The sequence below is a fragment of the Trichosurus vulpecula genome, chromosome 2, assembly GCF_011100635.1.
Source record: "Trichosurus vulpecula isolate mTriVul1 chromosome 2, mTriVul1.pri, whole genome shotgun sequence".
Classification (NCBI taxonomy): domain Eukaryota; kingdom Metazoa; phylum Chordata; class Mammalia; order Diprotodontia; family Phalangeridae; genus Trichosurus; species Trichosurus vulpecula.
In genome coordinates this window covers 272,359,316-272,384,878 of record NC_050574.1, presented here as the reverse complement: position 1 = coordinate 272,384,878, position 25,563 = coordinate 272,359,316, and the positions used below count along the sequence as shown (strand labels likewise).

The window sequence follows — 25,563 nt, the reverse complement described above, 5'->3', positions numbered from 1 at the left end:
TTGGAGCTCTCTAAGCTCCCAGTTTATACCTGAGGAAGATGAGACCAGAGATATGATTTGCCGGAGGTCACAGCCACAGTAAATGGCAGAACTGGAAGTCAGATCCGGCTCTCTGATTCCAATTTTGGTTCTTCTTACCAGGCTCTGCTACATGTAATGATGTGGGGTTTTTTGTAATGCAGAATGATATACTCAACCACACAAGCTCTACCTACATCCGTCTCAGCCCCATAGCAACTAAGATGAAAATATGAGCAGAACCATCCCTAAGATCAACACCGAACTCTAGCACGCAAGATTTCAGGGGGCCAGAACATCTCTTGGGAAGGAAGCAAGGCTTTACTAAAAGGAGGTAATGGCCAGGTTAACATTTTGTAGGGGCGGAGGGAGGGATGTGTGTGTGTGTGTGTGTGTGTGTGTGTGTGTTGTTCTTCCCTTCTTTTCCTTCCAGGCTGCCCTTGACATTCAATCCACCAAACTCAGAACAGATAAGTTTGGGAAGTTGGGTCGGGATAGAGTTAGTGTCATGAGCTGGAGACTCAGAAAGACCCCATTTACCCAAGACTGAAGCAACAGACAACAGCCAAAAACAGTTCTATTAAATATAATTTTTTTATTTCATTCAAGGCAAAGCTAAATAAAACTCTACAGTGCAAAATGTATCATAAAGGCAAAGCATCCTGATTCCACCCTTTCTTTCTGTGCTTGTACACAAATATATATGTATATGTATGCGTATACACATATATAAACATATAAATGCACACATACACGCCTGCATTTCCCCAGAGGCCCCTAGGCCTAGAGACTTCCCAAGGCCTATATGTGTATCATATCAAGACATGGTTATATAGGTTATTTATATAACCACATGGTTACATAGGAAAACTGATTATAGGAATTGTTTTCCATTCAAGCCAAAGGAAAAAATCATGCACAGTAGAGTCAAAAGCATTGCATATCACGTGGGCAGTGGGAATCTGGGTTGGAACAAAGAAAAGTACTGAGACCCAAGGGACTTCTCCAGAGAAAGTCTCTCCCATCGGGTGCTCCCTGCCTGCCATGGTCGCTGTCCTCCCTGAAATGATATGAGATGGGCTTCTACTCTGTGGAATCCTCAGGCAGCTTCTGGGCATTCTAACAGCCACCGAGCAAACCAAGGAAGGTGACTTCTGACGTGTCTTGCATAAATGTCAGCCTCCTTGCCGGGTCCTCTGATTACAAAGCCTCGTAAATTCATTTTCACGGGGAATACACATGCTCTCTCATGACCTCTGCCATGCATACTACACACATACATACAAACTACATATACAGTCCCATCCATCTCCACAGCCACATGTGCATACATCTTCTATACATTTATATGCATTCATATTCCTTCCATGGACCTACACCCATTCTCCCTCACATACCCCAGAAATTCCCCTATGTATGAGCCCCCATACATGTACTCCCTCAGCACACGTTCACATCCACATACTCCCTACACCTACCTATTCACACATCCCATACACACACTTATGGACCACATTCACATACATACCCAGCCTCCTTGACACACACTCCCTGCACATGTAAACTTCTCCACATTCAAATTCGACAAACATTTGTATGGCTCTTCTCAGTGCTCTAAGCTATAAGATGCCAACCTGTGCTGGTAAAGGGAGTTTCCTCACTTCTTACTATCGTTCAATCGTTTTCAGTTGTGACCCCATTTGGGGTTTTCTTGGGAAAGATACTGGAGGGGTTTGCTGTTTCTTTCTCCAGCTCATTTTACAGATGAAGAAACTGAGGCAAACAGGGTGAAGTGACTTGCCCAGGGTCACACAGCTAGTAAGTATCTGAAGGCAGATTTGAACTCAGGTCTTCCTTACCCCAAGCCTAGCACTCTATCTAACACACTACCCAGCTGCCCTCACTGAGCAGTTCCCTGTACTGATGAAATCTGAAGTCCAATCCCTATTTCCTGTCCAGTGCTTTATCATGGCCTAGAGGTGAAGCTGAGCTTCCAAAGGCTATGTCACAAAGCAGTGAGCCCTTGATATTGTGTGGCCATCAACGGGGCAGACCAGCTGTCAATCAACCATCTATCCTCACTTTGCCCGCTCTCTGAGATCACCTCCCATCTACTTTGTCTAGATTTTGCACAGTTGTTAATATCCTGTCTCCCCCCATTAGACTATGAGCTCCCTGAGGGCAGTGACTGTGTTGCTGCCTCCTTTGTATCCCCAGCACTTAGCACAGTGCCTGGCACACACGTAGCAAGTATTTAATAAATTCCTGTTGACCAGTATTCCAAATGCAAGCTGGTCATGTAATCCTATAGATACTCACGTGCACACATTTGAAACACACACATACACGCAAACACTTGCCATAAGCATAAGCACACAGACTACACAGAGTCTCAGACATGTACTCCCTTCCTGCCACCACTTACAAATACCCATCTAGCCAAAAGTATACCCCATGAAATACAACCAATATAAGCCCTTTCAGTCCCCAGTTATAGAATTCATAGCCACAGAGGTGTGAAAACCAAAGCCAAGTACTCAGATCCTTCTTTCGGATGTGAAAGGACAGGAAGTGCCAAAGGGAGAACCAGCCTCCAATTGATTTCTTTGGTCTCATCACTCAAACAGTCTTTTTTATAGATTCATAAAATATTAGAGCTGGAAGGGCCTTCCACCTCATCTAGTCCAGGGATTTCTAATCCCTCTAAGGATGAGGACCCTCTTTTGAAATCAAAGCCTTTCCAGGACCCTGGCCCAATAGCATTTTAGCATCTGCAGATACCACGCACTCACAGGCCCTGTGCGGTAACCCCAAATGACACCCCCATGAGCCCAAAGCCTATAGAAACAAAGGCTGCCAATCTAGTTCAACTACCTTCCTTTGCCCAGGAAAGATACCGAGCCCCAAGAGATCCTGTCAGTGACAAGTGAATTTAAGTTGTGGGCATCCAAGTACAACTTGGCAAAGTAGGCTCCCTTTCAGCCCAGAAACCTCACCAGTTATCCTATGCCTTCCCTTCCATGGAATTCCTCCAACGTTGCAGGGGATGCTTGGGTGGTGGTTCTACATATACTTCCTGCTACATGGCCAAGGTCATGGGAGAAGATCTTTAAGCAACATAGATAATGTTTCCACCATCCTCAAAGTGAAGAGAATTCCAAGGACGCATGTGCAGCGGTGGGGGAGACAAGGATGAAGAAAAGGAACTCACCCACTGAACGATCTCTCTGATCATACTACTCTGCCTCCTGGAGACTCCCGAGTCAAAACCTTTTTTTTTATAGTCAAGAACTGGTCAAGCCTCACAACACCTCAGTGAGGTAGGTAAGCAGTATTACTCCCATTTTACAGATGGGGAAAACTGAGTCCCAGAGAAGGCGAGTGGCTTGCCCAGGGTCACCGAGCAAGTAAGTGGTAGAGCTGGGAATGAAAAGATCTCACTTGTCTTTTTCTGTCCTCTCAAACTACCCTAACTACTAGACCCCAAGATCTTTTTCCCCCTTGACTTGTGCTTAATGAGGAGGCTAGAAAGAAAAAAGAAAGTAGTTTTCCATGAAGACAGCTACAAGAGGTATTTGCTGGATGGTTGGAAGCCCTGATCTATCCACTGCCAAAGGGCTTTTCACCCATGGAAGTCCGAACTTGTATATAAAACCTGGCCTAATCAAAGCCGGACAGAACGGGAGCAATTGTAGGAGCAGAAAGAGGGGGGAATGGGAAGCCTGGAAGGGGTGCACGGCACCAAGCATGAGGCAGAAAGCTCTGGGAAACAAGGAGCCAGGATTAGAGTGAGTGGAGCCAGGACATAGGCCCCTGCTAAAAGTTGGCCTAAGGGGAGGACTCTGGGTACTGCTTCCCAGCTCTATGATTTTCTTTCCTTTATCTTCCGTGGAATGGGAAATTCTGTCCCAGGGAGTCCTCAGAGGCAGCTACCATAGGTACTTGATTGGTGAAAATGAAATAAGAGAAACTCTGGCACTTCCTGGGAAAGCCACAGAAATTGAGTCTAGAAAATCTAAATGAGGGAACCATGTACAGTCTCACCATTGAGGATAGGATGGGGTTAGTTGGCTTGTGTTGGTGCTATAACATAATATTGATATCACCATCCCCACTACCCTCCCTTCACTGGACCCCTTCTATCTACTGCTTTGAGGCACAGGCATATGGATTCTCAGAGCTCAACCACCATCTCACCCAATTACTCCAATCATTCACACACCACATCCCCAAAACCCCTCTCACATCAGAAGCACCATAGGACCAAGTTAATTGGCAAGGGACCAAGCTAAAACATCCTAATTACAAGCTCCCATGCCCTACTCACTCCTCCTTTTCCCAGGCCAATGCCCTCTGTGTGAGCCAGAATGGGTTTGGAGGACTCTTCCCTGCCTCCCATGCCAAATGCAACTTTCTATCTCCCAGGGCATATACTAAAATACCAAGGGTCTAAGGCACAGACTGTCCCCACTCATAGGGACGTGCATACTAGTTCTTAGAACAGCAAAAATAATGATAATAATCATAATCATGGGTGCCTGTTCTCCTAGGTCCATCCCAACCCTGGGGAGAGGGTAATGCAGGCTGAGACTGAAAACCTAATACTGAAGCAGGGAGTGGTAGCCAGCAAACCCAAGGCACCTCTCAACAGAAGCAAGGAAGACTCTGAAGTCTGCCACTAGAAACTGAGGATACCTAAAGGAGTTTCTAGCCCTTTATTTAGGGATCATGCATGGGCTGTATGCATGGGGGAGAGACAAACAGCTGTGGGGAAAAGAGACAACTGGCTAGAAGGAAGAGTAGCAGAAAGAGTGAAAATGAGATGAGGGGAGAGGATGCTCAGAATCACCAGCAACATGGCAGCCTTTCTCCAAAAAGGAAGAAAAAGGGATCTGAGGGGCTGGGGGGAGACAGACAGGATGTGGGTTCCCAATGAATTAGCCATAGTCCTGCCATGACAAAGAGATATGGGCTCCCAGGGACAGGTGGGGTGGATTGGGCCTGGGGCACAGGCCATGGCCCTTCCCAATAGGGGAATTTAGGCACCAGGGAACTAAGGCTAGGTCAGAGCTTCCAGTCCCCTAGGGAGCTGGGACTCAAAGTCTCTGCCCTTGTCTAGGTTAGTTCTCTCAGTAACATAGGAACTTGGGCCCCTGAGCTACAGATTCAGAGAAAGGAGGAAGGGTTTAGTGCCTGACATGATTCCAGGCCAAGGAGCCAGGGTTCTCCCTTTTCCCCATCTCCCAGTGGCCCGAGGTGTAGGGTGGCCCAGCTCAGGCCTCTAAAATGCAACTTTCCCATTTCTGAGAGAGCACTAGGCCTGAGGTAATGAGAAGATGCCCCATGTACCTCTCCTCCCAACTCTGGCTGTGGAGCTGCAGGCCGGGGTGAGATACTAGTTACCCTGCAAAATAGGAGGCTATATCCCCAAAAGTCCTACACCTAGAAACACCAACACCTGAAATGATCCATTCCTCTAACCCCACGTACTCCCCCCAACACACACAAAAAGGATATGGTTCCTGCCCAGTTGACTTCCATCCCAGAGTTCAATGTTCAGGACTGCAAATGACCCCCATGGCACCATAGGGACTCTTCCATGTCTCCCCCCTCCCAGATCCATAGAAAGGATCTTACAGTACCCAGAGGGTATGAGTCCTTTATTTGGATGGGGGGTGGTACTGAATAAGCCTTTGGAGGTAGGGGGTGAATGGGATGAGGAAAAAGAAGAAGCTATTGAAAGAGGTCAGAATGGAGAGGGCGTCTTATGGGAGGGGCAAAGGAGACAAAAGAAGACAGGCACTCAGAACCCCAAGCAAGATGACACCTCTTGCTATGGAAAGAAAGGGAAGGAATCCTGGTGGGAAGGGGACCCAGAATTGGAGCTCCCAATGAACTGGCCATGGTCCTGCCTTGACCAGGAAGACAGAAGGTCTGCAGGTCAGGCAAGGGATGTGATGGGACCAGAGTACGAGCTTTGCCCATTCCCAACACAGAGGGAAGAGCTTCTCAGCTATTAGGGAAGAAAAATCAGGGTAGAGAGGGGTGACTGGAAGAGAAGATCCTCATCTGCACACACCCAAGCCTTAGGGTGGCCCATTCTGATGCTATCCCAATGCTGAGTCCCACACAGTGCTCCTGTACTGCTTCTCCCTGCCCTCCACCACCCCCTCAACCACAAGACTTCCCCCGGCCCCCTCTCTCCTTCTTTGCCTGACTTATCTGCATCTCTGGAAGGAGGAGGAAAGAGAGAAAAGATGTGAGAGGCTACAGCTAAGGGAGCCAGTCTAAATAGGCCCCATTGCTCCCCACCCCTAGGGGATTCCAGTCTGAGCTAAGCAGCGGGTGTCACAGGCACGTGGGTTCTATAGACACGGCCCAAGCATCATTTTTGTTAACAAAAATAGAGACTCTGTAGTTGTGGTGTTGACTGCAGTATCCCCTGGGCCTCGAGGCCAGAGGCTTACAACTTTGGTGTTCCTTTCTGTTCTGCTTTGGAGCCAGCCATTCCGTTCTCGGTGTTGTCATTCCCCGATGAATTCACGAGGCATTCCTTCCTGGAAAAGCAAAGAATCGTGGATCTCAGCGTGGGAAGAGACCTTTGAGGTCATCAAGGCCAACCTTCTACGCCACCAACTATGACCCTGGCTACTCGTTTCCCAGCACTCCCTGCCTCATGCTTGTTCTGTGCACCCCTCTCAGGCTTGCCATTTCCCTTTATAGACTTCTAGTAAAGAGGCAGCTAGGTGGTGCAGTGGATAGAGCACCAGCCCTAGAATCAGAAGGACATGAGTTCAAATATAGCCTCAGATACTTACTAGATGTGTGATCCTGGGCAAGTCACTTAACCCTGATTGCCTCCAAAATGACCACAAAAAAAAAGAATTCTAGTAACAAGGAGCTCATTGTTTCTCGAGGAAGCCCTTCTATTGTTGAACAGCTGTAGTTGTTGTAAAAAGGTCTTTGCTATGACTCCCACCTGTTAGTTAGTTTTGCCTATATAAAGGCGATAATAATAACACCAGACCTCTAAGGCACTTCACCCACAATGAGCCTGAAAATTAAGGGGCAAGGGCAGTATGTATCATTAGCCCTATTTTACAGATGAGGAAACCAAGGCTCAGAGGGGTTAACTAACTTGCTGAGGTTACATAGCGACTAAGCATTTGAGAAGGACTTCAAAGAAAATGCTCTAATCACTTGGCTGGTGGAAAAGCAGGTGAGGGATGAGCCCTGGGACCTTCCTCCCTGCTCTTCCATATAATCACACCACCTTAATGTGGGAGAGGACAGTGGTGCTAATGAGCTGCACTCAGAAAGGACACCCTATGAGGAGATGAGAAGAAGGTGACATCAGGACCATGACACTCTCCCTTCTTCCTTTGACCCCTTCCCTGACCCTAGGGGAAAGAAAAAAGCAAAATACAGGAGAATGCCAATGACAATGGAGTCTTTCACTGCCAGTCTCCTTAGTTTCAGGAGATGAGAAGAAGGGAGAGGAAAGTAGAGCGGGGAGAGGTATGGAGAGGAAGATGACTAGGTGATGGCAGAGAAATGTCACTATAAGAAGGACAGTGTCACTGGAGGAATATTTACATGAGAGATGGTGTGATAGGAAAGGGGAGGTGCCTGGGCTGTGTAAAGACAATAGAATGGATAGAATGAGTTTGACAACAGGAGGGCTAGCGATAAGACTGAGGTCAGTAGCATGTGAGAGAACAGCGATGTGAATGGAATGTGGATGCACTGAGTATAAGAGTGATGGAATGGAAGAGAACAGTGGGATGAGGAGAAGAATAGGATAGGCATAACGACAGTGAGATAAAGGAAAGAAGGATAGGACAGAAAGAATGAGAGAGGACCTGAGCGGTTAGGAAGACATGGAGAAACACGAAGGGCAGATGGGGGGAGGGAGATTGAATGGGTCAGGGAGAAGGAAGATTGGATAAGAAAAGCAAGGTGGATAGGAAGGATAGAAGGATGGGGAAGATGATGGGAAAGGAAGGATGGTGGGATAGAGGAGTGCAGTGGAATAAGGAGAAAGAGAAAAGTAGAGATGAATCGTCAAAGATGAAGGAGAATAGTTGGATTAGTAGGAGAAAAGTGGCTTGGGAGGAATGGCCTGATGGAGACAATAGCTAGAAGGGAAGAAAGGGAGGATGGGGAGGATGTGGGAATGAAAGGACGAGAGGGAAATGGTCAGACTAGAATAGACTGTAAGATAAGGGAAAACCAGCATGACCACAGGCAATCACTTAACTTCTCAGTCTTGGTTTCCTCATTAGTAAGAATGACAAAAAAAATACCTGTGCCACCTACCTCACAGGGGTGTTGCGAATGCCAAATGAAATAATGCATTCAAAATCTCTCTTTGAACTTTAAAGTTTTGCATATAAAAGTTATCATTATTACTAGACGGGAAGGAAGACGGAATAAGGAAGAAAGGGATGAGGATGGAAGATGACTGCGAGCTACAGTAAGGATGATGGCATGGGGAGAATAGCAGAACAGAAAACAGTAGGACAGGGAGGAAGGACAAAGGCACTGATGACTCACTTCTTTTCTTGGGTCTTCTTAATGATGAAAGTAACAAACTTCTTAATCAACATGATGACGATAAGAAGTCCAATGAGACCACCCACAACGGAGAGGATGATGATCGTCACGGTGTTATCTACTTTCACCACTGTGGGGATAGAAGAGGAGAGGAAGGAAGAGTTAAGAGGTAAGCAAGCCCCAGATCCATGGCCAGCTAGCAGCACTGAGGTGAACTAGAAAGAGCGCTGACTTCAGAATGAGAATGCCTGAATTCACCTCTAGGGGGCTCAGTTTCTTCATCTGCAAAAGAGGGCAGGGAGGTAGGGCGGTGCAGCTTTAGATTCTATGCTCATAATCCATCGGTCAGCAAGAACTTAGCAAGAACCTGCTGTGTACATGGCTAACGTGAGAATATGTTTAATATGATCGTACATGTAGAGCCCACATATAGGATTGCTTGCTGTCTTAAGAAGGGGGGAGGGGAGAGAGAGAGGGAGAAAAAAAGTTTGGAACTCAAAGTCTTATAAAAGTGAATATTGAAAATTATCTTTACGTGTAATTGGAAAAAATAAAATACTGATCAAAGGAATTAAAAAAAGAAACCTACTGCATTTTGAGAACACAAAGACAAAAATTAAATAGCCCTTACCTTAAAGCAGCTTACTGTCTATAGAAGGAAACATGTGCAACAGAAGGGGTAAGGATCAAGAGTAGCCCTTCCTCCACAACCTTCTTGCCAGATTCTTTTTCCTTTCCTGGCTAAATGTCCCCACATCTTCAGGAAGGAACCCAGAGCCCCCACTACACCCCAACCATTGGGGCCACTCCTTCCTTCCCAAAAGGGATGGACTAGGCTCTTCTATCACCACCCCTTGCCAGGTGGTCATTCACATCACTGGGATGAACAGGGAGTCATCAACTATGGGTGAAGGACCACCAGGCTTTACCATTTGCCTGTTTAGTATTCCCTGTAGACACCCAAGCATTGTCACCTAATCCACCAAGGCATCCTAAGGACTCCTGGACCTTTCCAAGACATCTGCGGTTAAGCCCTACTCTCTGTTATCTCCCTTAATTAGAATCTGAGCTTCTTGAGAGCAGTGCCTAATTCATTTTTCTATTGGAATCCCTTTGCATCCCCAGCACTTAGCACAGGACTTGTAACATAGTGTTTTAGAAATGCTTTTTCATTCATTCATTCAAGTATATGCAAAATAAATGCACCAGCAGCTGGGAAGGGTGAGGAGATCAGGGAAAGGCTTCACATAGGAGATTTCACTTGAGCTAAGCTTTCAAACATATTAGGTATTCAGAGAGGCAGAGATGAGAAGGGGGGAATTTCCAAGTATAGGGGATACCCTGTGCAAGGGCATGAGTGAATGGCAGAGCTGGGACCAGGACCCAGATCATTGGATGCCAATATAGGTTTCTTTCCATTAGTCTGTGCTGCCTCCATTTACTTCATGCCAGTCTCCTCCTGCCCCATAAACACCCTCTGGTGGCATTCCTTCCCACCCTTTGTCCCACCCAGCCTTTGTCCATGGGATTCTGTTTCTTTGTAGTACTGGCTTTCCATGACTACCAATCTCTTCTGATGACACAATTCAGTGCATAATTTTATATATCATCCTTCTATTCCCTGTAATTTCCTTCCTTGGTTCCCTTGCTACATCATAAGCTCCTTAGGGACAAATCCGTGTCTCCTACTATTTCAGTATTTACCCTAACTATGCTTAGCACGCTGTAAGTATTCATTTACTAAATATTAGTCAATTGGTTGATTAACAGATACCCCAGTTCTTCTAGGAAGCTTTCCATAAAACTGTCTGGAAGAGAGGACTCCAGTCCCCTCCAGGCCCTTTTTGTCTAAACATTCAACTCCCCTAAATCCCCCTCCTCTAACTACCCCACAATATGTACTCATTGACCTCTCTCTACACAATAAAATTATTTATTTGCATCTTATTAATGTCTCTGGCTGATACTTATTCAGTCTGTCTTATATTATTATTATTATTATTATAGAAATCTCTGTCTTAGATTATTATAGAAACTTCCAAAAGAACAGGGACTCTCAACTCAATTCAGTGCCTCATGGAGATAAGAACCTGATTAGAATTAATTCTCAGTTATCCATGCTAATTAATGGAATCTGTGGCACGAATATGCCATAACAGCACCATCTAAAAATAATGCATTTGGACTTGCCATAAATCGCACAATTTTTTAAAAGTCTTTTTCTTCGTGGTTATGTTTATGCTTGTGAGTGAGTGTGTGTGTGTGTGTGTGTGTGTGTGTGTGTGTGTGATTTCAATCTGGTGAGCAAGATTGCCTGAGTTATTTCCTGTCCCCTTATCTATACCCTCTGGCTCAATCTTGAAGCACACAAGTTCCAGCTCCTCTAAGAAACATCTTTCATCTACACCAACCCACAATGATCTCTTCCTGCTCTAAATGTCCACAATGCTAAGAGCTAGAAACACACAATCAGCACTTTATCCTATACAGTGTGGTTCTCTGTGCCCAAGCAGAAACTAGATGGCCATTTGTTAGGACATGAGAGAGGACAAGGAGTTAGCTGAACAAGAGGGCCTCTAAAGTCATTTCCAATGCTAAGATGAAACTCTGGTCACAGATTACAGGAGATCAGATGAGATCAGGTTGGCTATAGACTCAGCCCCCACTTCCTCATCTGTGAAATATGGGGATTGAACTAAATGAGCTCTAAATGAGTCCCTTTCTACTCTAACATGTCATGAAACATAGATAACCTGTATCAGCATCACCAAGCTCCTTATCTATTCAAAAGGGGAGAGGACCAGATAAATCTCTAAGGTGCCTCACAGAGCCAGAGTGTCTTAGAATGAGGCCCACAGGGGCCAAGAGGTTTGCCCAAGGCAATGCGGCTAATTAGTGACTGAGCTGGAAAGAGAACTCAGGCCTCCTTGATCCCAGGCCAATGCTCTCACTTATATCAAATAAATCTCTAAGCCACAGTGATGCTGGAAGAATTGACATCATTATTTATTATACCCGTATTATTGAGTGAATTGGTGGGACCTCACATCAATTTCTAATTATTTAATTGTAATTGAGTGATTAGAAATACTACTATAAAACGACAACCAGAGTAGGCACAGAACTAGCCTGTCTCCTCATCCATACATAAGAAGATGGGGTTGGACAAGATGAGCTCAAATATTCTGCAATTCTAATACCCCACGTGTCACTTACTCTTTTGACAATAAGGATGATGATGATGATAAGGCCAGGATAAGAAAAAAGTATAACACCACCATAGTCACCACTATGACACCACTACGGGGCTGGAGTCAGGTTTTATTGGCTCCAGAAAGCTGGCTCTTAAATTTTCACTGTGAGCATTTATACCTCCGAAATCAACAAATGCTATAAATCAGGGCTTGATTTGTCGTATTGTGGAACGTGGAATGACTCAAGAAAGTGGTGAAGAAATGTTTAATAAAACAGATTACACTTCAAAGTGTGTCACGCTGGTTATTCAACGCTTACCAGCACGCTCATAAATACAGTCTGTTTTTCTAACCTTTATAAAATGCTTTAAGGTGGATAAGGTGCTCTACAAACATCATCTCATTTTACTCCTTCTGTGCCATTATTTTGCAGATGAAGAAACTAAGGCTAAGAGAGATTAAGTTGACTCGCCCAGGGTAACAAAGCTGGTAAGTATCCGAGGCTGGATTTGAACTGAGGTTTTCTTGACTTCAAATTCAGCAGTTTCTCCAAAGTGTGAGTCTTGACTGTTCTATACACAACCGATACGACCAGGAGAAAATTGTCTCCCTTCTCTGGGCTTCAGTTTCCCTACCTTTAAAACGGGAGCAGTAATGCTTGTCCTAAGTACATAGGGTTGTTTCTGAGGAAATAGGGCATTTTTCCAATGCCATATGAATGAGTTGTTGTCCTGCCCTGCCCTCTCTTCAATCCCCACCACCACCATCACCCCCAAATGCTCCGCCTCCCCTATGCCCACCACATACACTTGTCAACAACAATGAGAGAGATGGTAGCTTCATGCTGGGCATTCTTCTCCTTGGGATTCTTCACGCGGCAAGTGTACTTTCCCTTGTCAGAGAACTCTAGGTTAAGAATCAAAATCGAGATGTTGTTCTTTTTCTCCTTCACAGAGCCAGCCATCTCAATGCGTGACGGGTCGATGTTCGACCTAATCTTTGGTTCTGACTTTTCATTCTTCACTGTCCCATCAAGCAGCTGTGGGGAGACAGAGGAGGAGAGAGAGAGCCCCAGAAACCAAGGAAGAATCAGAAAAGGCTAAATCTTAGCGCCCAACCTTCTCTTTCTGGACAGAACTTCACCCAAACCAGTACAGATAGACTCTGGAGATGGAGACCACACAGTCTGATCTGGCTATAAAAAGTATTCCATTTACTGAACTCAAACCCTAACCTATTTACATCTTGTCCCGGACTCAGGTAGGGACTGAACCAGAAGAACTCTAAGGTTAATGCAAAAGCTAAGATTCCAGGATTCTATCCATTTCCTCAGAACCTCCTCCCGAGTACCTCATTCTTGACACAACCAAGGTGACAAATACCCATCTTACTCATAAGAAAACAAAGGAATAAAAGGACTAATCAGAGGAATGAGAAATTCCAGTGTATCCCCTGCCCAAGCCTGGAAGGACTTTGAGACAAAGGTTCCGTGGGACACAGGAGAAGCATAAGTCAGAACAGAAAAGTGCTTTACCCCACCCTCTCCTTCCCAATCTCTACATCTGGCCACCACCACCACCCCCTCTCCTCTCTCGCCCCAAGGATACTCACATTTTTGAACTCCTCTGAGTTATTGAATGTCCACCAGAAATGTAAGTTTTCAAAGCCCATACAGGTGGAGAAGGTGCAAGGCAGCAGGACATCTGTTCCATTTACAGCTGTGATGGTGGTAGCCTTCCCCACAGATACCTCCAGGGTCAGGGAACAAGGGAACAGGAGGAAAGCTACTCCTAAAGAAAAGAGAAAGAAAAGAATCACAATGGAGGCTCAACTCCAGCAAAGGACAATCAGAGATCTATTTGATGGTCCTGGAAGTTGGAAAGCCAGCCCTTTGAGGCACTTTTCTTTTCCTGTGGGTGTGGGTGTGGGTGAGTCTGCATGTGTTAGAAAGTACCATTAGCCTGAAACGTCAGAAATTTTGCCCACTGTCCTAACATCGAAGAATACAAACAGACCAACTTTCCAAAAATCAGAGGCCTATACACAGTAGATAACAAAAATTTGTTAGAGAGGGAGGCTTTGGGGGAAGGTTTCTAGTTCTAATCCCTGGCAGTACTAGATTATATCAAGTCAAGTCCACAGGCATTTATTAGGTGCCTCCTACGTCTGAGACGCTATGCTCTGCAGAAGAGACCAGAACCAATGATGGACGAAAAACTACTGAGGCAGGTTTTAGCTCAATGTGAGGAATAGCCCACACAGAATGTTAGAGCTGAACAGGAATCCAGAAATCATCAAGACAAACGTCATCCGATGAGGGAACTGAAACCCAGGGATGCTTACATGGCCAGTTAGTGAGAGACAGAGCCAGCATGTGAACCCCAAGGCTACATCACAATGTTTCTGATGCACTTTTTTCTAATCATTCAGAATGAACTGTTTGCTCCTCACCAGATGGTTAATTTTGTCTCATTGGAGTTGTGAAAGCAGAGGCTTGGGGACTTTATAGGGAAGGTCATACAGGGTTTTGTTCTATGTGACTGAAAAGGCTCTTTCCAAGTAAGCCCTAACCCCCAAGCCACGGTTCAGAGAGGCCTCTCCTCCTCCAGGGAGGCAGAACCTGAATCTGAGAATCAGAATCTGAGCTGAAGGAAGTCCCAGTCATTCGCTGGGCTTGGGAGGAAGATTTTATCCCCTCTCTTTTCAGGAACCCAAACAAATCTCCTTCTCACATCCCAGAGCATGGGCAAAAGGCAAGGACTAACTTCTCTACTGTAGGGGACCAAGGATACTGAGGCCCAGAAAGAGACCTCACTCCGTTCAGCAAATCCATCACGTTGTTAATGAAAGGACAACAAGGAGATAGTCCAAAAGATTTGACTCCCAAGAAAGGACTTAAGAACAATTGTCCGAGGAACTAGGTCCTTCCTATTCTCCAATTGGATTTCACGCACAATGGGCTGGCTTGGTCTTCCGTATAGGCAGAAACCCCTGAACTTCTAAGTAGCCACCAGGGGTCGCCCCAACCCAAATAAACAAGGCTCTTGGACAGGAGTCAGGCGATCCGAACAGGGCTTCCAAAGTCTGGAGGTGTTGGAGGCAAATAGGTTTTACCCCCCAAGGTGCTACCCTGAAACTCAAACCCCAAATCTAAAAACAGGGCAAAAGAAAAAAAAGGCGAAGGCAAATTATTCTTCCCCCATGCCACCTGACTGTTCTTTCTTAATCTCTTTGTGTTCCCTGATTCTTCTTCCTCCTCCAACCCCTTAACTGTGAGAACTGTTGGCCATTTTCATGCCTACCTCTACACCCTTTTGCAGAGTGATCTCATCCACTGCCATGGCCTCAATCATCACTCAATACGCATGACGCCCAAATCTACATCTGCTTCAATCTCTCCCTTTCCCTGCAGTCCCGTGGCTCCAACTACTTATAAGGCATTTCGGGCAGTTGTACACAGTAACAGCAATATTGTTCTAAGAACAACTTTAAACAACTAAGTCATCTTGAGTATTATAAATACTCAAATCAACTACGAAGGACCTGTGAAGGAAGATGCTATCCACCTCCAAAGAATGACCTGATAAACAGAAGCATGCATAGGATATATATACATATATACATATATATATATATATATATATATACACATACACATATACAAATATAGACATAGATATATGACCATACACATATACATATGTTGTATATGTATATTATATGTGTGTATTATATTATATGTGTGTGTGTGTGTCTGTGTCTGTGTCTGTGTGAAATGGTGGCCTTCTCTGATGCAGAGTAGAGGGGGAGGAAGGAGGGAGACAGTTTGGAATTTAAAATGTAACAAAATAAATTTAATTAAAAAAAAATTTTAAACCTAGACTAGATGATCTCTAAGATTCTTCCTGGCTCTAAATCCTATGACCCAAGAGGATCCAGACCTCTAGGTGGGGTTCCACGGGCATGGAAGTCACTAAAAAAATAGCAACCAAAAAAAAAGTATTCTCTAAGGCCAGAGGCCAAGGTCTCCAAGGAAGGGCAGGAAACTAATGGAGAGCCAACAAAGGCCAGGGCCCGGTGCCTTCCCAGCTCCTTCTATATTAAGGATGTTGAGCAATACTTCTCTTCCTCTCCCTTCAGCTCATATACCACCTCCTCCATGAAGCCTTGCCTAATCCCCTCAGCTAAAAGGGATCTCTGTATCCTCAAATTTCTCTCAGCACTGGGGGTTGCCCTTGTGCCCCATCACATTCTGTCATGTCTCACGTTCATTCCCATACACCTCTTCTCCTCCTCAGTAGATTACAAGATCCATAAAGTCAGGAGCTGCGTTGTTCTTCACCTTTGTATCTATCCCTCCCCCCACCTAGCACAAGGCCCTCCACATAGTAAGTGCTCTATACTTAGAGCTCGGAGGCACAGGGAATGAGCCAGAGACCTGGAATTGGGGAGACGTCGGTTCATATCCAATCTCTGACTCTCAGCAAGTCGCTTAACTTCAGTTTGCCAATCTGTAAAACCGGGATGATAATAGCACCTGCCTCCCAAGGTTTTTGTGAGAGTAAAATGAGACGGCATTTGTAAAATGCTTTGTAAACCTTAAAGCACTATGTATAGATGCTTTTAGTTGAAATGGGCATTTGCCGGTAAAGGTCATGGGGGAAACCCATACTAGTTAAATTTCTAAAAGAATGCAAAGAAGAGGCACCGGGGGAAACGCTGTTGTCAATAATAATAATGTCTTGAAGGGTTTCAGAACCAGTTAGATATTTATTTGATCTTCAAAAATCCTTTGAGATAGGTAGCTACAGTTATTATCCCCACTTTACATATGAGGAAACTGAGTCTCAGAGAGACCAAGTGACATGTCCTTGGTCATGTGGCTTCCAAGCATCCTGGAGGCAAGATTGGAACCCAATCTCTCTTGACTCCAAGTTCGGTCAGCACTGCTCCGTGATATAGATGCTGTGCCCCAGGAGCCTGACATCATGGAAATTGAGCTCTCCTACTCTTAGAGACATTAGTGTGGAATGCTAGGAGGCAAGCTGGTGGCATAGTGGATAGAGCACTGGACTCAGAATTCAGGAAGACCTAGGTTCAAATCCAGCCTCAAACACTTAGTTGTATGACCCTGGGCAAGTCACTTAACCTCTGCCTCAGTTTTGTGGTCTATAAAATGAGGACAATGATAATAGCACATACCTACCATGGATGTTGTGAGGGTAAAATGAGATAATGTTTGTGAAGTGCTTTGTAGACCTAAATGAGGGCAGCTAGGTGATATAGTGAATAGGGTGCCAGGCCTGAAGTCAAAAAGACTCATCTTCCTGAGTTCAAATCTGGCCTCAGACACTTCCTAGCTGGGTGACCCTGGGCAAGTCATTTAACCCTGTTTACCTCAGTTTCCTCATCTGTAAAGTAAGCTGGAGAAGGAAATGGCAAGCCACTCCAGTATCTTTGCCAAGAAAATCCCAAATAGGTTGAAGAGTTGGGCATGACTGAACAACAAAACCTAAATGCTAGCTAATATCATTATCATTATTATTATTAATTATTATTATTATCAGGGCAAGGAGCACCGAACTGAAAATCAAAATTCCTACAGGGAGTCCCAGTACCTGGACATCACTTAATCTCTCTGACCTTCAGTTTCTTCATCTGTAACATGAGAATAATACTAGCTCTACCTTTTCTCACTGGGTTGTTGCAAAGAAAGTGCTTTCACTGTAAAGTGCTCTATAAAGGTTAGCGATTACTTTACCCTTGTTCCAAGGAAGCAAAGATTTATGCAGCACTTTAAAGTTTGTAAAACGCTTTACAAATGTTATCTCACTTGATCTTCTCAAACACCCTGGGAGGTAAGTGCTATTAATATCCCTGTTTCATAATGGGGAAACTGAGACCCCCAAAGTGACAGAGGTTAAGTGACTTGCTCAGGGTCACAAAGCTAGGGAGCAAGCACCTGAGGCAGGATTTGAACTCAGATCTTCCTGGCTCTCAGTCCAACACTCTATCCCCCACCAGGAAAATAGCTGAAGAGAGCAGATAATAATAGTTTGTGTTAAAAACAAGGCTTAGCATGTGTTTTCTCATTTGTTCTAGATAGATAATGCAACTGTTATTAACTCCATTTTACAGAAAACTGAGGCCCCAAAGTAACCTTCCTAAGGTCACAAAACTAATTAGTGAAAGCATTGAGACTCCAACCTTGACCATAGGTCCCTTCTAGTTCTTTTTTTGTTATTGCTAATATTTAATTTTTTTTCCAACAGCACATAAAAAAATTTTTAACATTTGTTTTTTATAATTTCTCTTGATCTACGAGATCGCTTTAGAAGTATTCTAATCTAGATTCCCTTCGTTGTACAGATTAGAAAACTAAAACCCAGAGAAGGTAGGTGACTTGACCCAGGTCACACAGGTAGCAAATTTGCCTTCCACCCTTTGAACTCAGGTCCTCCTGCTGTTTCAAGTTCGTTCCACAACACCCAGAAGAAGCCAGGAGAGTGAGAAAGCAGAAAAGGGGGGAAGGAACTAGAGTTTCTTGGAGGAAGAGAGAGAGGAAAAGAAGCAATGAAGAAAGAAACAGAAGAAGTAAAAAAGAGAAAAAAATGAAGGGATAGAGTGAAGGGAAGAGCATCCTCCGAGGACGGAAGACAAAGCAGGAACGCAACTTCTAACCGTTATGTCCACCTGGCCTCATAGACGCACCCCAATCTCCCTTGGCTGCAGACGCCTCGCATTGTCTCCCACACAATCCCCAGGCCTTTCGAGGAGTCCGTACACAGCCGGGGCTCCAACCCCCTGAGGGCGGGCCAGCAGCCCCCCGGCACCAGGGGCTGCTCCTCTCCCTCGCAGGGTTTGCCCAGGAATCCCGGGCGGTTACTTGAGTGCCGCATTGAGCTTGGAGAGAGGCTGGCCGCCGGCCAGCCTCGAGAAGGGATTGATCAAGTCAGCGCAATCCCTCCCGCGTCGGCTGCGCTGATTCAGTGAAACCCTGCATCGGGCTGGGGAGGTGGAGGCGGCTGTCCTCGCCTGACTCCTGCAGCAGAGACGCTCTCGGCGGCCGCCCTCCCCCTCCGGCCCGGGCAGCAGGCCCTCCCGGTGACATTTAACTCGCCCTTCCCCTGGAATTCCCTTTCCAAAACGGGACAGAGCTGTTTTCGGTCTCTCACTCTGATTAGCTGCCCCCGCCCCCTTTTATCGTATCCCAGGAGTTAAAACTGGAAGGATTCGCCGAAGCCATCTGGTCCAGCTCCTTCATTTTGCAGATGAAGAAGGTGAGGCCCAAAGAGGACAAGTGACTCGACCAAAGACCCACAGCGAGGAAGGAGCAGAGACAGCATTTAAACCTAGATTATGGCTTCAAATCCCAGGCTGTATTGCACCAACTCTTTTTTTCCACTCTTCTGGGGCCAGGATCACCGCCAGGCAGTCAGGACTCCCTAAGACTGGAGAGCCTAGCTTCTCACTCCCCCGAACCCCGCAAAGTCTTTGGTTTATCTGCTCTGAATGCCTGAGTGAGCCGTCTAGCTCTGCCTCTGGTGCACAGGGCCAGGGCCTGCCGAGAGGGATTTGGGACCATGGGGTCTTCAGTCAGACCCAAGCCCACGTGCATCTGTAAGCTACTCGTGGCAAGTCCGCCAAAATCGCGTTACGGGGTTATCCGAGAGGTTCGGGGAGTCTTTTTGCACCTACTTCACTATTTTCCAGAGGGCTGGGTCTGTACGACTGTAAACAATTTCTCACTAGGAAGTCAGGGAGGAAAGGTCCCAGAATGATCTACAGAAATCCCCCCAAACAAATGCTTCTGCAGCAATGCCCAGACTTTCCCCCAAGAGAGCTCCCAGGGCTAGGAATTTATTGCTACTTAAGCCACTGACACCCTCAGAAGATTTCCCCCAGCCACCAACTTCCGACTTTTCCCCCTCCTCCCCTTGACATGTTTGTTTTGTTCTGGTGTGTGTCTGTGTGTCTGTGTAAGTCCCTAAGCAAGGCAATTCTAGGTTTGAACAATTCTCACTTTCCAATCCTATCCTGCTGTTTTCTCTTTCCATGTCCAAGAAGAAAATGAAGGGAGGAGGAAGAGAAGGAGGAGAAAGAGAAGGAAGAGAAGGAGGAGGAGGAAGAGGAGAAGGAGGAAGAGGAGAAGGAAAAAGAGGAGGAAAAGGAGGAGGAGGAAAAGAAAGAGGGAGGAGAAAAGAAAGGAAGTCAAGAAGAAAAAGAATGTGGTGCTGAACATCTAGTATGTCATATGGGAAATAAAAGGCCATGTAGTCCAACTGTCCTTCTTTTACAGATGAGGCAACTGAGGCCCAAGGAGGTTAAGTGGCTTGCCCAAGGTCACATAGATGTTCAATAAAAGTGAGCATCTAAGTGTAGGAGCCATAACAAAATTTGGAACCATCAGAACTGATTTCCATAGGAGCATAGATTTTAAGCAGGAACGCACCTTAGAATAATCTCATTTAGCCCCTTCACTTTACAGATGAGGAAACCAAGGTCCTTAGAGACCAGATGACTTGCCCAAGGTCACATAGACAGTAAATGACACAAGTGGCATGTGAACACCCAGTTTCTTGAACTCCAAAGCCAAGTGCACCTTACTTACACTCTACCATCCCAGCTCTGCCTGTGTGCCCTTGGACACACGTCTTTTCTTCTCTGCTATAGCTTTTCCTCATCTGTAACATGGGCAGCTAGCTGGAGACATAGTACAAAGAGCACGGGGCCTGGAGTCAGGAAGAGTCATCTTCCTGAGTTCAAATCTAGCCTCAGACACTTACTAGCTGGGTGACCCTGAGCAAGTCACTTATCCCTGTTTGCCTCAGTTTCTTCATCTGTAAAATGAGCTGGAGAAGAAAATGGCAAACCACTCCAGTATCTTTGCCAAGAAAACCCCAAATGGGGTTACCAAGAGTTGGACACGATTAGAAAACAACTAAACAAAGATGAAAGGACCTAAAATGTTACCTAAAGTCTCTTCCAGTCAATGCTCTTAAAAACTTTTTGAACAAACATGGGAATTGTGCAGGTGAGGGACATAGCCGCTGCCCAGCAGAAATCTGCTTTGTATCCTGCTGATTTTGTGTTCCTTTACAGAATGTTAGTGAATGAGTCATCCCAGACATCATCTTGTCCCCCCACAGCCCTACACGCACACCCTCCAGAGAGGTGAAATGTCCAATATCACTTAGCTTGTTAATGATAGATCCAGTTTCCTGACTTCTAGGCCAATGTTCTTTCCAGGACACCACTTTTTTTTGCCTAGTATCCTTTGTTATTAGCTAACCACATCGCAATTTTAAAATCCACAACATTCTGGCCAGAGCTTCCTTTCACCTCTGCTCCCAAAGGGACCTGGGAACAGTTAAAAAGCCAGATAGATGATGCTCTTTGGGCAAAGATGCAGCCCTTGCCTTCCCCCAGCACCTGTTTCCAGAAACAAGCCCAGAGCTGCCTCTAACAGATGACATTTTAGTGGGAGGTTTCAGCTCTTCTCACCAGAGACCTTCGTTCTCTCCCACCATCCTTCTGACCCAGCGCCAGAGGAGCCAAGATGCTGGGAGATCCATAATGGCTGCCTCTCTGGAAGAGATCTGTTCCAGCCGGCCCAGGTGAATGTCCAAGAGCTGGGGGGACCCCCCTGGAAAAGAAGGTGTACTCAACTCTGGGACCAGATTTCCTTTCCCACAGATTGCAGCCTTATATCCAAATGTAACTATCTCAAGCCCCGTAAGCACATAGAACAGAGGGGGAAAGGGGAAATTGGAATGACTGACTGCGGCAGTCTGCACTATCTCTTTAAAGATGAGGAAGCAATTTCTTTGAGTCTCAATGCAGAAGAGCACATATTGCTGCCTGACTCCTGTGTGTTTAGGTGGATGACTTATCTGTAACACATTCAGGGTTTCCAGAGCCAATCATTTCTGTTTCCACCATGGCCTAGAGGAGGAGAGGGACAAGCTGAGAGATGGTTTCTAAAGGACAGAGAACTCCTTGGAAATGAAAGGTCAAGGAACAACCCTGGGGGGACAAAAGTAGGAACCTAGGCTGCCCTTCCCATGTCCCTTCAGACAGGATTATTTCTGAGGCCCAGTAGATGAACCTTTTCAACAAAGTCAACCTTTGTTATGAGTCTGTGTGAAGCATTACATAGGTATTGAGCATAGAGAGGTTAATGTAAAACAGACCCTGCTGTCTAGATGCTTATGATCCAATTCTGGGAGCTAGCATGGTGTGGTGGACAGGTTTTCTGGATTTAAAAATCAGAGGACCTGAGCCCAGTTCTAGTCCTTACTAGCCAGGTGACCTGGAAAAAGTTGTTTCCTCTCTCTGAGGCTCAGTTTCCACATCTGTAAAACCAGATAACCTCTATGATCCCTTCCAAAACTGTGATCCATTAGATTGTGAATTCCTTGAAGGTCAGAGACCACATTTTGCCTCTCTTTGTTTCCCCAGCACTTAGCACAGTGCCCGGCACAGAGTAGGTGCTTAATAAATATTTATTGACTGACTACACTATGAAATGAGAGGTAGTCACATAATTAATACAAGCAAGGGAAAGTGTGATTTAGTATAAAGCATAGGTCTAAGCAAGCAACATACAGAATCTGAAGAGGAGAGAAAATCTTCACAGTTTTGCCCCTTCAACCACTATTTCTCTACATCTATCAGATAGACTGGTAAATGTGAATTAAAGTTTCACAAAGTGGGGGGCTTAAGGAGTTGTGATCTAACAGAAAGAACACTGGACTTGTGCAAAAAAGCACTGAGTTTCCCACAGGCTCTACTTCTCATCCTGCCGCCTGGTTAACCTTAGATAAACCATAAAGTATCCTGGTCTGGTTTCCTCCTCCACAAATGGGCATGATAACATCTCCCTCTTTTGCCTTATAGGCTTACTCAGAGGCAAAAATAAGAAAAAAGATCTGCAACTCACTACATGAATGACCTTGGGTAAGTCATTCAAACTCTCTGCCTCAGTTTCTTCACCTGTAAGATTAAGAAATAGGACTAAGTGACCTTCCTTCTAATTCTAAATCTCTCTCCCTATGAATATGAAAGCATAGTGCATCAGGCTTAGAGTCCATCCAAACGAAGACTACATACTGTTTGACAATGAAGAGAAGCAACACTTCAGCCAAGCTGACATTTTATCTCCCATCTCTTTGTTGCTGTATATACTGTTCTCCATGCCTAGAATGCACTTTCTCCTCATCTTTGACTCTTAGACTCTCTGACCCTGGTTCCTTTCAAAGCTCCACTTCCCCATGCCTCAGTCTCCTACATGAAACCTTTCCTGATCCCCTTGGATACTGGTCTTCCCCAAAAAAATTTTCATATATATGTAAATTTATTTTATATAGATATAGATATATGTGGGTATTTGATTGGTTAAGGTGGCCTTGTTACTACAGACCTCAAAGGATCATGGATGGAAGTCCAATATTAGTTGCAATAATAATTCACATTTCTATAGCATAGGCTCATCCCCTTCTCCCATTGGTAACTTCCTCCTACTTGGTATACAAAATTACACAAACTTTCCTCACAACACATTTGTGAAATAGGTCATACATGTATCACTGTCTACATTCTCTTGATGAAAAAAAATGAAGTTCATGTGAAATAATAGCTTCATACAGCTGTGTCAGAGCTAGTATTAGAACTCACGTCTCTCCAGAGTCCAACCCAAGTCTCTTTTGACAACCTTCTGGCCTAGACTAGGGCTAACCCAAGCCAGTCCCCTGATGGTTTCAGCTAGCTACTGGAACAAAATGAATAATAATTACAATAGCTAACATTTATAAAGCACCTACTATGTGCCTGGCACTATGTTAGGAGCTTTACAGATATCTTATTTAATCCTCACAACGATCCTGAGAGGTAGGCACCATTATGACCCTCATCTTATAGGAAACTGAGACAGACAGGTTAAGTGAATTGCCCAGGGTCGCACAGCTAAGAATTGTCTAAAGCCAGATTGGAACTCACGTCTTTCTGACTCCAGATGCAACATTCTATCCATTGTACCACCTAGCTTACAAGACACTAATAAATCATTCAGTAGTTAACAGAGACTTACTTAACTGTAGCTGAAGAAGGATATCCTACAAGATAGGCGTCAAGGACACTTCAGTTTAATTCAGATGAGCAAAGATCTCTTGCCTAAGATCCCATCATAATGCTCCAGCCAAGATAATCAAAAGTCCCTGTAGTTCCTCATGGCTGTTTTGCACTCAGACACCAAGGAACTGACAACAGTCTAAGCTTGAACGACCACATCAGAGGAAGATCTCAATACCTTTTAAGGGAAAACTAGTCCACCTTGCATGGGAGGAAGAGCTAGGATATTGGCCCTACCACAACTACTATACATATCATCCATGAAGTTCTCCAAGACTTTCTGGAAATGCTGTAGATTTTAATCCTGCACAACTTCTTAGAGGCAATGAGTTCCATAAGCTTACTGTACTGGAATAAAAGAGCACCTCCCTTTATTTGTCCAAATTTGCCTCTCAAACTGCCATAAAAAAAGACAGAATGGAGTTGGTGAACTAGAGGTAAAAGAGATGATTTTTATTTCTGGAAAAAATTCTATAATGTATTGTTATCAAAGGGATGTCTTGTAGACACCTAGAAAAGGAAGCTATCATTGCAAAGAGCATGACTTCCACAATAACGTCGGTTCCTTTTTTAATACGACTACTAGACTGGTAGATCAAGAGAGTGGTATAGATAGTTTAGGCGGCACCATAGTGCCTGGAGTCAGGAAAACTCATCTTCCTTAGTTCAAATCTGGCCTCAGACACTTACTAGCTATGTAACTTTGGGCAAGTCATGTAATCCTATTTGTCTCAGTTTTCTCATCTGTAAAATGACCTGGAGAAGGAAATGGCAGACCACTCTAGTATCTCTGCCAAGAAAATCCCAAATGGATTCACAAAGAGTCAGCCACAGTGAAATAACAACAAAATAGATAATCTACCTAAATTTTAGCAAAGCTTTTGACAGTCTCTCATATTATTCATGAGGACAAAATGGAGATATGGTGGCTTTTCAATAGTATAGTTAAGTGATTTCAGAACTGGGTAAATGATTGGACATAAACAGCAGTCATTAATGTTGCAGTGTAGACCTGGAAGTAGGTATCTCGTAAAGTACCCGCAGGGATCGGTTCTTAACTGTGCTAACAATTTTATCAAGGTCTTAGATAAAGGCATAGTTGGCATGCTTATCAAATTTTCAGCTGACCTAAAGCTGAGAAGGATAGTTAGCATGTTATATGGCAGAGTAAGAATCCAAAAAGCTCTTGACAGGCTAGAACACTGGGCCAAACCTAATTAAGGGAGAATTTAAAGGAATGATTGTAGGCTGTTCCTTTAAATAAGAAATTTTAAAATTGGACTATGTGGATTAAATTTTTTTAAATCTACAAGGAGAAGTGTGGCTAGACAGTAATTTGTCTGAAAAAGATCTGAGATTTTAGTGGACTGGAAGGCCCATATGGGCAACTAGGTTGAGTAGTGGATAGAGTGCCAGGCCAGGAGTCAGGAAGACTCATCTTCCTAAGTTCAAATTCAGCCTCAGACACTTCCTAGCTGGGTGACCCTGAGCTAGTCACTTAATCCTGTTTGCTTCAATCTCCTCATCTATAAAATGACCTAGAAAAAGAAATGGCAAATCACTCCAGTTTCATTACCAAGAAATCCCCAAACAGGGTTCCAAAGAGTTAGAAACGACTGAACAACACATTCCATTAGAACCAACAGGAGGGTATAGTAGGCCAAAG

At 44.8% G+C, this 25,563-nt stretch overlaps 2 protein-coding genes across 4 annotated transcripts in view; one reads left to right on the top strand and one right to left on the bottom strand.

Moving 5' to 3' along the window:
• The window catches only part of TMPRSS4 (transmembrane serine protease 4), a 44,867-nt gene extending 40,167 nt beyond the window's left edge, over window positions 1–4,700 (top strand). Inside the window, exon 13 of the mRNA XM_036744057.1 lies at window positions 4,569–4,700. Within this exon, the coding sequence (XP_036599952.1) occupies window positions 4,569–4,700 (132 nt within the window). The remainder of the gene's footprint in view (window positions 1–4,568) is intronic.
• The window catches only part of SCN4B (sodium voltage-gated channel beta subunit 4), a 36,003-nt gene continuing 11,033 nt past the window's right edge, over window positions 594–25,563 (bottom strand). For 2 of the 3 annotated variants that reach the window (XM_036747410.1, XM_036747409.1), the window contains exons 2-5: window positions 13,380–13,558; window positions 12,576–12,807; window positions 8,575–8,704; window positions 594–6,575 (exon numbers count right to left, since the gene is read on the bottom strand). In XM_036747410.1, coding sequence (XP_036603305.1) covers window positions 6,482–6,575; window positions 8,575–8,704; window positions 12,576–12,807; window positions 13,380–13,439 — 516 coding nt within the window. In that variant the 5' untranslated portion in view covers window positions 13,440–13,558 and the 3' untranslated portion in view covers window positions 594–6,481. Of the gene's footprint in view, window positions 6,576–8,574; window positions 8,705–12,575; window positions 12,808–13,379; window positions 13,559–18,489; window positions 18,678–25,563 lie in introns of those variants that run through there. The other variant, XM_036747408.1, reaches the window with a different exon arrangement.